This window comes from Gekko japonicus, unplaced genomic scaffold, assembly GCF_001447785.1.
Source record: "Gekko japonicus isolate JY-2015 unplaced genomic scaffold, Gekko_japonicus_V1.1 scaffold1486, whole genome shotgun sequence".
Taxonomy (NCBI): Eukaryota; Metazoa; Chordata; class Lepidosauria; order Squamata; family Gekkonidae; genus Gekko; species Gekko japonicus.
The window spans coordinates 188,102-200,879 of record NW_015174320.1 but is presented as its reverse complement, the minus strand read 5'-3'; the positions used below and the strand labels follow the sequence as shown (position 1 = coordinate 200,879).

The 12,778-nt window shown below is 45.9% G+C and overlaps 1 protein-coding gene across 4 annotated transcripts in view; it reads left to right on the top strand.

Moving 5' to 3' along the window:
- GDAP1L1 (ganglioside induced differentiation associated protein 1-like 1) overlaps positions 1 to 12,778 on the top strand; it is a 63,428-nt gene that overhangs the window by 35,611 nt on the left and 15,039 nt on the right. For 3 of the 4 annotated variants that reach the window (XM_015424224.1, XM_015424220.1, XM_015424221.1), the window contains one exon: positions 6,134 to 6,307. The exons of the other annotated variant lie outside the window; for it this stretch is intronic. In XM_015424224.1, the coding sequence (XP_015279710.1) occupies positions 6,134 to 6,307 (174 nt within the window). The remainder of the gene's footprint in view (positions 1 to 6,133; positions 6,308 to 12,778) is intronic. 4 annotated transcript variants of the gene reach the window in all.

Below are 12,778 nucleotides of genomic sequence, written 5' to 3'. Positions count from 1 at the left end.
AAATTGGAAAGGAAGAGCAATGAAGATGGCGGGGCGGGAGGCTTGAAAACAAGTCTGATGAGAAAGGGTTGAAGGGACTGGGTATGCAGGGTATGTGTATCCTTGAGAAATGAAGGCTTTGATGAGGATTTGGAATATTGTGTGCAGTTCTGGTCATGACACCTCAAAAAAGGATATTATAGCCTTGGGAAAAGTGCAGAAAAGGGCAACTGGAATGATAAAAGGGTTGGAACACTCTCCCTATGAAGAAAGGTTAAAGCGCTTGGGGCTCTTTAGCTTGGAGAAACGACGACTGAGGGGGAAACATGATCGAGGCTTATAAGATTATGCATGGGATACAGCAGTTAGAGAAAGAGGTACTTTTCTCCCTTTCTCACAATACAAGAACTCATGGGCACTCCATGAAATTGTTGAGCGGTCGGGTTAGAATGGATAAAAGGAAGTACTTCTTCACCCATAGAGTGATTAACGCATGGAATTCACTGCCACAGGAGGTGGTGGTGGCTACAAGCATGGACGGCTTCAAGAGGGAATTAGATAAGCATATGGAGCAGAGGTCCATCCGTGGCTATTAGCCACAAGGTTTAGATAGGGACTCTGGGGCAAGTGATGCTCTGTATTCTTGGTGCTAGGGGAAGGGGGCAACAGTGGAGGGCTCCTAGTGTCCTGGCCCCACTGCTGGACCTCCTGATGGCACCTGGTATTTTTGGCCACTGTTTGACAGAGTGTTGGACTGAATGGGCCATTGGCCTGATCCAACATTGGTTTCTCTTATGTTCTTATGATGTGATTGCGCTCTTACAATAGCTGAAGGGCTGTCATTATAGAAGAGGGCAAAGATCTGTTCTCTGCTGCTCCTGAAGCCAAGACTAGATCTAAGGAGCTAGGAGGATATATTCAGTGATTTAAAATATTTATATGCCCGCCTTTCACCTGAGCATCTCAGGGACCAAAGCAGGAAAACAACAACATCAAAACAGTTTTGTACAACAGATAGGTAAAGGTAAAGGTTCCCTTGCTCGAAAGCCAGTCAAATCCAACTCTAGGGTTGCGGTGCTCATCTCCGTTTCAAAGCCGAAGAGCCAGCGCTGTCCAAAGATGTTTCCGTGGTCATGTGGCCGGCATGACTAAACACCAGTGCGCACGGAACGCTGTTACCTTCCCACTTAAGTGGTACCTATTTATCTACTTGCAATTTCTTGCTTTTGAACTGCTAGGTTGGCAGGAGCTGGAACTAGAGACGGGAGCTGACTCGGTTTTGCGGCACCCGGGTCTCGAACTACTGACCTTCCACAGCCTGCAGTTCAGCGTCTTAACCACTTGAGCCAGCGCTCAACAGATACAGAAACATTAAAAGCCAGAATCACCTTATGCCACCCATCCATGTGTGTTCCTCCACTGCCCAAGCTTAGATGGCCCCAAAAGCTCTCTGGCACACATTATAGTAGGATAAATGTCCAGTGAGCATTAGTAGAAACTTCCCAATAGTCAAAGCAGTTTGGCGATGCACCCAGTTACCTAGAGGGCTCTGCTCACATTCACTGGAGGTCTTCAGACAGCGGTTGGACAAGTCATCTGCCGAGGATGCTCCAGCTTTGGAGTTTCTGCACTGAGCCATGGGTTAGACTAGATGGCCTCTGACAGGGGGTAGGCAGAAGGTCACGCGGGAGAAACCAGTCAAGCAATTAATTTTATCTCCCCTCCTCAAGTGCTGCTTATGCTTCTTTTTCAAGCTGCCGTGGCAGCTTGTCTTGCTATTTGTGCAGAGGAGGAGGAACACGTATGCACATACTTTTGCTCTAGAAAAACAGCAGCCTTTCCCATCTGCCTCTCCTCCTCCTCCTCCTACACGCACCCGTCTTCTGGGCAGGAAAGGAGTATGTTGTTGATTCTTTCCCCCCTCCATCAAAGCTGCTATTTGCTTTTTCCAAGGGAAGCACACAGGTAACGGTATAATTTGTTATAATAAGAAGTTATAATTGCGGGGGATGCTTTGTTTTGGGCAAACAGCAGAGAAGAGGTTTCCTCTGGAGACCTGCTCTAAAACACTAGTATTTTTGTATAAGCTGCTGTTTTGTGACTAGCTCTGCCTGTTGAACCACCATTTTGTGACTGGTAGCTCCCAAGACTCCAAGAAAAAAAAAATTAACTAGATCCTAGAAGCATAAAGTCTGATTATACTGTGCAAAGACAGGGAAAACTATAATGGGAAAAATCAGTATCATTAACTCACAACAGGGTCCTCTGATGTCTAGCCTTGTCATTTCCCTATGTCTAGCAAAGCCAGGAAATGAGGCAGCCCATCATATTCTGTTGGGGTGCAAACCTCTGAAGGTTTCCCTTGCTCAAAAGCTAGTCGGATCCGACTCTAGGGGGCAGTGCTCATCTCTGTTTCCAAGCCGAAGAGCCAGCACTGTCCGAAGACATTTCCATGGTCATGTGGCCGGCAAGACTAAACGGCAAGGCGCACGGAATGCTGTTACCTTCCCACCGAAGCAGTACCTATTTATCTACTTGCGATTTCTTGCTTTCGATCTGCTAGGTTGGCAGGAGCTGGGGCCAGAGATGGGAGCTCACTCCGTCACGAGGCACTTGGGTCTTGAACTGCTGAACTACTGACCTTCCGGTCTGCAGTTCAGCATCTTAACTCAGCATTATATTAACCTCTACCTGGCATTATATTAAATACCCTGAAATATCGCTGGCTTACTTTTTCTACCACTTAGTAAGCAGCAGCGATATATCTACTTTCTCCCCCACAGTTTCCCCCAAAAGAACAATCAGAGGGTAAATTCAGGCCTAATGCAAAACCATTGTTTCATTAAACTGTTCTTAGTTAATTGTTTTGGAGGGAAAGCAGCATGGTATAGCCATTCTCATCAGATCATGGAAGCTAATCAGGGTTGGTACTTGGATGGGAGCCCACCAAGGAAGACTCTGCAGAGGAAGGCAATGGCCAACCACCTTTGCTTCTTACTTGCCTTGAGAGCCATAAGTCAGCTGTGACTTAGGGGCACTTTACACACACGATCGATTGCTGGAACACAGGCTGCTGCACCTGCTATGGTTAGTTAGAGGCCGTCAAACCGAGGTTAGTTAGAGGCCATCAAACTGAGCTCTCTGAAGCCAGGCTCTCTAGCTGGTTATTGAGAATGGCTACATTTGCCACAAAGTACAGTAGTTTCCCATCTCTTCCCTGTAACACAGAGTGCATCATGAGAAGGCAACTGGGAATGGTCCACACTGGCAAACGACCAGAATATTGCCAATAACATAACTTCTGAACTGGTAGCCCATATAGGTGGGTAACATGATTGGATTGCCCTTTCCCCTCTCTTACTCTGATGGCATAGGGTTGCCAACCTCCAGATGGGTGCTGGAGATCTCCCGGAAGTACAGCTGATCTCCAGACCACATAAAGCACTTGTTTATTTATTTATTTAAAACATTTATTCCACCTCTCCTGGAAGAAAATGGCTGCTTTGGAAGGTGGGCTGCGTGGCCTTATACCCTACCGAGGCGCCTCCCTTCCCAAAACCCGGCTCTCTCAGGCTCCAGCCTGAAATCTCCAGGTGTTTCTAAACTCCACCAAACACACTGGCGACAGGAATGCTTCTGAGCCGTGTTAACAAATTTACCCAGTGCCCATAAAAAGCAGCCTGCAGGACCCATAAAAATGAATGCCTGTATAAAAGAGGGCCCAGATATTCTGAAGAAAAATATGGTTTTCCTTATTCAGGCATCATTCCCTCAGAGTTTTTAGAAGTAACTGCAATCAAAAGATGGATGCACGCCGTCACCCCAGTGGAATGGGTTAGGAGGAGAAATGAGGTTAGCAATAGGAAGGCTCTTTAATGTTGAAACGGACTGGGTGAACGAGGCTGTAAATAATGCATGCCCAGATCTGAGAAGCAAAATCTTGCCAGTTATGAGCAGTTGAAGCTGAACTTTGGAGGTCTGGGATGACGGTCAGTGAGCTGAACACTGCATTTGGACGTGGAAGCCTGAACTCAAGACTAGAGTTGAAACAAAAATTGCCAGATTAAATGAGCAACCACGAACCTTATGATTCATACAGGCACTTTAAAGTCCTAAGTTAAAGATTTTGCATCCAAGAAATGATAATTTGGTCACAAAATATCAATGCCTCTCACAAGGTCAGATTTCTTTTCCAGGCTTTTTGGTCTTTAAAATTATTTACCACTCAAACCTGAATGTAAAAAATGTCATGATAACTTGTAATAGTCTATAGTCAAATGTTAAAAACACACACACACAACTGCAGGCAGGTCCTGCGCTTGTGGAACTGAAATTTTGCAACTTCCCCTTCCTATTGTATTCTGCTAGGGGGGGTCACAATGTGGGAGGGGGCTGCTGGGAAGAGAGAGAATCAGGAGAAGTCTGACGCAAGTAGACGTCTCTAGGACCCAACTCACTATCTGCTGTTTCTAGCTCAGGTGCCAGTTTCCTCAGCACTAAAATCCATACACAGCTGTGGATTCCTTGGGTGGCTTGGAGCATGGCACTCCCTCTTGGCCCTCGTTCACTGTCTGTAAAATGGAAACAACAGTCACCTTCATAGGTAATAAGGCAGAGGAATAAAATATACACAGAGCACTCAAAGTGTTAAGCAAACGATGATACAGTTCCATTTCTGAATCTCTATTCTTGAGTGGCTGACTCAAGTCAAAAACATATCAAACCCTACAAATGTGAAAACTCGCATCGCGTGCCACCCTATCCCTGGCCATCAAATGCCAACTGAAACACATGAGGTTGCACCTAGCGAGGCATGAGTGGAAAGCCCGTTGGGGAGGGCGGGATATAAATTTGAATAATAAATAAATAAAGGAAAATGTACTTAGCACCGTTAAGTTTGCGCAAGCAATAGTATAAGGGCATCTCAATATTTTAAGGCGATAACAGTGTGCATACGGAGCAATGGAATGTACAACAGATGGCTGGCATGATTTTATTTCATTTGTTTTTGAAGATGTGTCAGAAGAAATACCTTGAGTAGGGGGATGCCGTTTGTCATGGATTTACAACTGTTCTCCAGACTACAGATATCAGTTTCCATGGAAAGGGCAGCTTTGGAGGGCTGACTCTGTGGCATCACATCCCTCCCGAGCGCCTTCCCCTCCCCGGACTTTGTCCTCTCCAGGCACTAGGGTGGCCAGCTCAGTCCGGGTTAGGAAGTTCCTGAAGGTTTGGGGAGTGGAGCCTGGGGTGGCCAGGTTTGGGGAGAGGAGGGAGCTTGGTAGGGTGTAATGCCATAGATCCGACCCTCCAAAGCAGCAGTTTTCTCCGGGGAAACTGATCTCTGCAGGCTGGAAATTAGTTGTCGTTCTGGGGGTGGTCTCCAGGCCCCACCGGGAGGTTGCCCCAGGACTGCTCCCAACTCTCCAGGGATTTCCCAAGCCTAACCTTGCCAATGCAGAAAAGAAAGTGGGGATTCGATCACTTTCACATAGCACAAGCAGACAGGGAGGGGCCATTTCAGCCCTTCCGTTTGCAGAAGGACTGCAGCACATGCAGAAGTCTTCTGTGGCATCCAGTCTGAAGTCTTGACCCCTCTAAATTTGGTTTAGAGCACCGCAAACACAAAGAACAGTATCAGGAATGGGGTAACACAACTATTACATGTTATAAACATGCAGGCAGAAGTTGCAGAACCGTTGGCAGCTTGCGATCATCCATCCTTATTGTCCCTGATGCCTGGCTCTTTGAAAAACCCAAATCTTGAATGCAAAATAATCCATCAACACTAAGTGAATGCAGTTAGTGGCTCAGATCCCAGGAAGCATTTCTGCAGGCAGAAGGGTTTTCTGTCCTCAGAGCATGGCTTTCTTCCCTCCCCCTGGAGCCTTAAATGCCCCCTAAAATGCTGCCCCTGGAGGATCCGGGACCTCCAGGATAAGCAAGAAGGTAGAGCTGGAGGTCCACGGTGGGAAGGAAGAATCAGGCAGAAATCCCCCTTCCTGTTCTTGGATAATCGCCTCTGGATCCAATCCACCGTTTATAATTTATTTAGAATGCAGAATTTGTATTACTAAAAAGAACCCATAAAACACTTTCTCATAATTAAAGGCAGCTTTTATTTTAGTTTTTTCCTCTTCTTGTTGCATTTCAGAAAATGTTGCCCAGCTAATTCCAGAAGCGGGAAGCCTCCTTCATTCCAGAGTGATGCAGTACAGAGAGCTCCTGGATTCCTTGCCCATGGATGCTTATACGCACGGATGCATCCTTCACCCAGAGCTCACCACAGACTCCATGATTCCAAAGTATGCTACAGCCGAGATCCGCAGTAAGTGGCCCACTAGAGCCGGGTTGCCTAGGACTAGGCGGTTGTGTGGTCATGTCACGGTCACGGAGGGATCTGAATCTTGCAAGTTCCCCTTCTCCCAAAACAAACGGCACAGGGTATTTAGTGTGTGAGCAACATGGGAGAGATGATGCTGATAGATGGGAAGAAGAAAAAAATGGCTGACAACAGTAGATGCCTAAGAGGTGGCCAGTTCTCTATACCTGGTGTTATATATCTTGCGGGGGGGGGAGTGATCCTTTGCCTGATACTGAATCAGAGCAAGGTCAGTATGGGCTACTCTGAATGACAGCAGCTCTCCAAGGTCTCAGACTAAAGTCTTTCACATTACTGTGAAATCGACTGGATATGCCTGGGGTTTTTTTGTATGCAAACCTACTGCTGCTATGCTGTGGGGTGCTGGATGATGTGGGGAGAAGTACTGGCTCTGGGAACAAGACTCTAATCTAACTCATTTGTCCTAATTGCTAATATTGTAAGCCATTTTAGACATCTCAAAACAGAAAAGTAGAATACAAATGTTTTTATATACAATATCTATACAATATCTTGTCTTCTGCCTATACAATATCTTGTCTTCTGCCTAATCAGGGCCACCAGAATGGCTATTTTAAATAAATAAGAGCGCTGGAAGTCCTGATGCTGGGTACTTATAGCATCTCTGTCTATTGTTCCTATCATAGCTTCATGGGACAGTACGTGCAGAAGGTGCCATGTTCAGCCCATGAAATCTCAAATTAAAAGGCTCTCAGATAAAAGGGTGGTTTAAAAAACAACAACACAACGGCCCTTGCCTGAGATGTTGGCGAGGACAGGCCACTCAGAGTAGATAACAGATGGACCCGTGGTATGATTCAGCATAAGAAAGCATCATATGGATTTTCATTCTAGGGTAGATATGGTTTACATTTCTACAGCAGTTCAGCTTTTACGGATCCAGTTTCAGTGCTTCCAATCCTCACTGTCCAGACTCATCTGGGTTCCTTTGGAATGACCTAGTATTTCCATGTGATTAACAGGGACCGTGGTGTTGTTCTTAATGTATGTCTCAGCCATTTTCCAAGACACTTTCTATGGCAGCAGGGGTGGTGCAGTTGCAGAACTGCAGTATGCAGGGAGAAGCTATGGCTCAGTGGTAAAGCGTTTGCTTAGCATGCAGAAAGTCACAGGTTCCATCCCTGGCATCTTCAGTTAAAAGGATCGGGTAGGAGGTGATGTGAAAGACCTCTGACTGAGTCCCTGGACAGCTGCTGTCAGACTGAGTAGACAATGCTGACTTTGATGGACCAGTATAAGGCAGCTTCATGTGTTCGTGCATTCACTATCTGGAGACGTAACCCTTACCTCTGCTGCCTGTCTCAAGACACGTACACACAAGGTATCACAGTGGCCACTTTCAGTGCAACCACATCAAGGCTGCGGCTTTTGTGTCCAGCCGCTCACCAGCTGGGTCAGATGATGTTCACCGTCCCATTGTATGTGTGGTTTGTGGTGGCAGAATAATAACTGTCATGTTTGCCTGAGGAACAGAGACATTTGAGTGGCCTGCTTCAAAAGAAGAATTTTCTTGGTTTTCAAAGTGACCGTGCTCTTATGTGTGTGAATCAAACTAAACTTTACAAAGCGAAAGTTTTACCTACACAGATGGGGGGAAACAGCTCAAGGGAGGGGATGGAGTGGGGGTTGTAGGTGAGGAAAGGACTAAGCATCTCTCCCCTCTGCCACTTTTTCATTGTCACATGTCCCTCAGCTTTGCCTTTAATAATAAAAAAGGTATCATGTTCAAAGCATATTAAGTTATCCCGAAAATGCAGCAGTAGTAATGTGAAGTAATACCTAGGCATGCAAGCTGTAAAAACAGATGCAAGTGCATTCATTATTAGTTAATCAACATTCCTCTAAAGGTCCTTTCGTGTGAATTTTAAAATGAATATTCTACTAAGAAACTTAGTTGCATCTAAAGGTGTTCTTTTGTTCTGTCAGTGGAATGTTTGTTGATTCTAGGGATGCCAGCCTCCAGGTGGGACCTGGAGATCCCCTGGAATTACAGCTGATCTCCAGACTACAGAGATCAATTCCCCTGGAGAAAATAGATGCTTTGGAGGGTGGAGTCTATGGCCTTGTGCTCCATTGAGGTCCCCGTCTTCCCCAGGCTCCATCCCAAACACTCCAAGTTGACAAAGAGAGATTTTTCTCTCTCTTCAAAATACTAGAACTCGAGGACATCCAGTTAAGCTGATGGGCAGCAGGTTCAGGAAGGACAAAAGGAAATACTACTTTATACAGAGAGTGATTAAGAACATAAGAGACGCCAATGTTGGATCAGGCCAAAGGCCCATCCAGTCCAACACTCTGTGTCACACAGTGGCCAGAAATACCAGTGCCATCAGGAGGTCCAGCAGTGGGGCCAGGACATTAGAAGCCCTCCCACTGTTGACCCCCCCCCAAGCACCAAGAAGACAGAGCATCACTTGCCCCAGAGCCCCTAGCTATACCTTGTGGCTAATAGCCACTGATGGACCTCTGCTCCATATGCTTATCTAAAATGTGGAATGCGCTGTCAGAGGATGTAGTGATGGCCACAGGAATAAACTTTAAAAGGGGATTAGATAGATTCATGGAGGGTAAGTCTATCAATGGCTACTAGCCGTGGTGACTGAGGGGAACCTCCACATTCAGAGGCACTAAGCCTCTGAGCCCCCCAAGAATAAATAAATAAATAAATAAATAAATAAATAAATAAATAAATAAAGAAGCAACATCAGGGGAAGGCCTCGGCATCTATGCTGTGTTGTTGGCCATCCAGAGGAACTGGTTGGACACTGTATGAGACAGGATGCTGCACTAGATGGACCACTGGTCTGATCTAGCAGGGCTCTTCTTATGAGAAGGACATAAGCCACTTTGGATCCATACTGGGGTATAAACGAAGTCAATAAATAAATATGAACATGTTGCAGGAAGCACCAGTTGGCTGCTTTCTGCAGCATGTACATGGAGCTCTGCACTTTTCATGACAACTGCATTTGTCATATGGGTGCCAGTGGTACAATTTGCCACGATGTGCATGTAAAGTCAGGGTGCTCTGGTACATCTCCACGTGTGTTTAAAAGCATCAGTCTGCAATTTGTAGTTTGCATATTTAATCTAGAAACACTACTGTAACATCAGAGTGTTTTTAGCAAACACGAGCTGCTCCTAAGTGTCGTATGCACATTGGTGTGCCCATGAAGCAAAGATGCCCAGTGTGGAAATTAGCCTTGTGGGATGTAGCTCTAAGCTTTGCCCACTTAGTAGTACTCCATTTACCCACCATCACAGACATCCAGCCATTTAAGATGCATGTTTATGAGTGCCTGTAGTTCTTGGAATTAATTGGAGACAATTACAGCTTGAGGCGTCCGGATTCAAAGTGATCAAAGCGGTAAAAAAAAATTGGCAGGAGGACAAAGAATGGAACCACAGGCCTGGAAGGAGAGCTCAAGAATAATAGCTTGTCTCACTATGATAGAGTAAAACAAAAGAATGCTTATTCTCAAGACCAGCACACTTTGGGCATAACTAAAGAGTTACAGCACACATGAGGCTGCCTTCGACTGAGCCCAGAGTGGTGGTGCCCTAACCTGGATGGCCTCGTCAGATCTTGGAAGCTCAGTAGGGTCGGCCTCAGCTAGGACTTGGAAGGGCGACCTCCAAGGAATACCAGGGGCATGATGCAGAGGCAGGCAATAGCAAACCACCACTGAAACATCTCTTGCCCAGGCCCATAGCCAGGATATTTTAGTCGGGGGCATTTTGGTGTAGTGGTTAAGTGTGCGGACTCTAATCTGGGAGAACCGGGTTTGATTCCCCACTCCACTTGCACCTGCTGATGTGACCTTGGGTCAGTCACAAGCTCTGGCACAGCTGTCCTTGAAAAAGGGCAGTTTGTGTCAGAGTTCTCTCAGCCCCACCCACCTCACGGGGTGTCTGTTGTGGGGAGGGGAAGGGAAAGGAGTTTGTAAGCCGCTCTGAGACTACAAGTGAAGGGCGGGGTATAAATCCAATCTCTTCTTCTTCTAACAGGGGTCGGCCCAAGCCAGCATTTGGATGGCCAAAAATACCAGGTGCCATCAGGAGGTCCAGCAGTGAAGCCAGGACACTAGAAGCCCTCCCACTGCCCCCCCCCCAAAGCACCAAGAATACAGAGCATCCTATTATGTACGCGGACCACCACCAGGGGTCCGCGACACAGCAGGAGCTTGGCTCCCTTGGACAGTAGGAACATAGGATCCTAGTTCCCCCCAGTCCCAACCAATAGCCACTTTGGCGGGAAATTCAAACCCTCTGAATTCTCTGGTGGCTATATCACAAAGGTTACAGGAAAACCCTGCACGTCTGACACGAACAAAAAAGGAAGGGAAGGGGAAAAGAAAAGGGGGAAAAAAGAAGGGAAAAACCCAAAAAAGCTGCTATGGATCCACAAGGGTTAAGCTGACACTAAATATGATACAAGTACAAAATTTATTCAGGTGTACACACTTTTTAAAAACTTAGACCCATTAAAAATATTCACATTCAGACATAAAAAAACTTCTCAACACTCATACATAGATGGGTTAGTGCTGTGCAACTGAGCCAAACGCATTTCGGCCCCTAGGGGACTTCCTCAGTGGTCACAATCCAAAATACAAACTTGACATACATTCAAAAAAAACCTTTTACATAAGATGTTAAATACATATGCAATATAAGGCCAGATATTGTATCCTTATATATTTATATGTTTACTGTTGTTTATAAGATAGGCCTCAGGTAAAGCCAATTATAGTCCACCAATAATTCTGGTAGCATAAACTTGCGTGAGTTGAATGTATGTCACTCCATCCTGTACAAATTCTGGTCAGGGAAATTCAAACCCTCCAATGGACTAGGGGTGTGCTGGGTGGGTGTGTATATAGTTGGCCTTACAGGGCTGTTTTAGTTAGTCTGATGTTAGGTACAATAAACGTGTGCAAACTCATGTCGTCGTCCGAGTCCTCCACGTGGCGAACCCAGTACTTTTCACATCCCTTGCCCCAGACTGAGAGTTCCTATCTATACCTTGTGGCTAATAGCCACTGATGGACGTATGCTCCATATGCTTATCTAATTCCCTCTTGAAGCTGTCCATGATTGTAGCCGCCACCACCTCCTGTGGCAGTGAATTCCATGTGTTAATCCCTCTTTGGATTAAGATGTACTTCTTTTATCTGTTCTAACCCGACCGCTCTGCAGTTTCATGGAGTGCCCACGAGTTCTTGTATTGTGAGAAAGCAAGAAAAGTACTACTTTCTCTACCTGCTCTATCCCATGCATAATCTTATAAACCTCAATCATGTCTCCCCTCAGCCGTTTTTTCTCCAAGCTAAAGAGCCCCAAGCGTTCTAACCTTTCTTCATAGGGAAAGTGTTCCAACCCTTTTATCATTTTAGTTGCCCTTTTCTGCACCTTTTCCAATGCTATATAATATTCTTTTAAGATGTGGTGACCAAATCTGTACACAGTACTCCAAATGAGGTTGCACCATTGATTTATACAGCGGCATTATGATATTGGCTGATTTGTTTTTAATTCCCTTTCTAATAATCCCCAGCATAGCGTTGGCCTTTTTTATTGCAGTTGCATACTGTCTAGACATTTTCATTGAGTTATCTACTACGACTCTAAGATCTCTCTCTTGGTCAGCCTCTGCCAGTTCGGACCCCATCAATGTGTATTTATAGTTAAGATTTTTGGCTCCAATGTGCATCACTTTGCACTTGGCTACATTGAACCCCATTTGCCACACTGACGCCCACTCGCCCATCCTTGACAGATCCCTTTGGAGTGCCTCACAATCCTCCCTGGTTCTCACCACCCTGAACAACTTCGTGTCATCTGCAAATTTAGCTACTTCACTGCTTACTCCCAATTCCAAATCATTAATGAACAACTTAAAAAGCATCAGACCCAGTACTGATCCCTGTGGTACCCCACTGCTTACCACCCTCCACTGAAAGAATTTCCCATTTATACTCACTCTCTGTTTCCTATTAAATAGCCAGTTTTTGATCCACAAAAGGACTTGTCCTTTTATCCCGTGACTATTGAGCTTACTTAGGAGCCTTTGATGAGGAACTTTATCAAAAGCTTTCTGGAAGTCAAGGTAAACAACATCTATTGAGTCCCCCTTGTCCACATGTTTGTTCACTCCCTCAAAAAACACTAACAGGTTAGTGAGACAAGATCTTCCCTTACAGAACCCATGCTGAGTCTGCCTCAATAGTTTTTGTTCATCAATGTGGCTCGCCCGCGGAGTCAAATGGACCCTATGCGGCTCCAAATGGCTCTGCGGGATCCGAGACCCCCTGGCGGCTCGTTGGAGGAGCTGGTGGAGGACTGGAACAGCCGGCTCTCCTCAGCCATCGACGAGATCGCTCCCAGGCGCCCTCT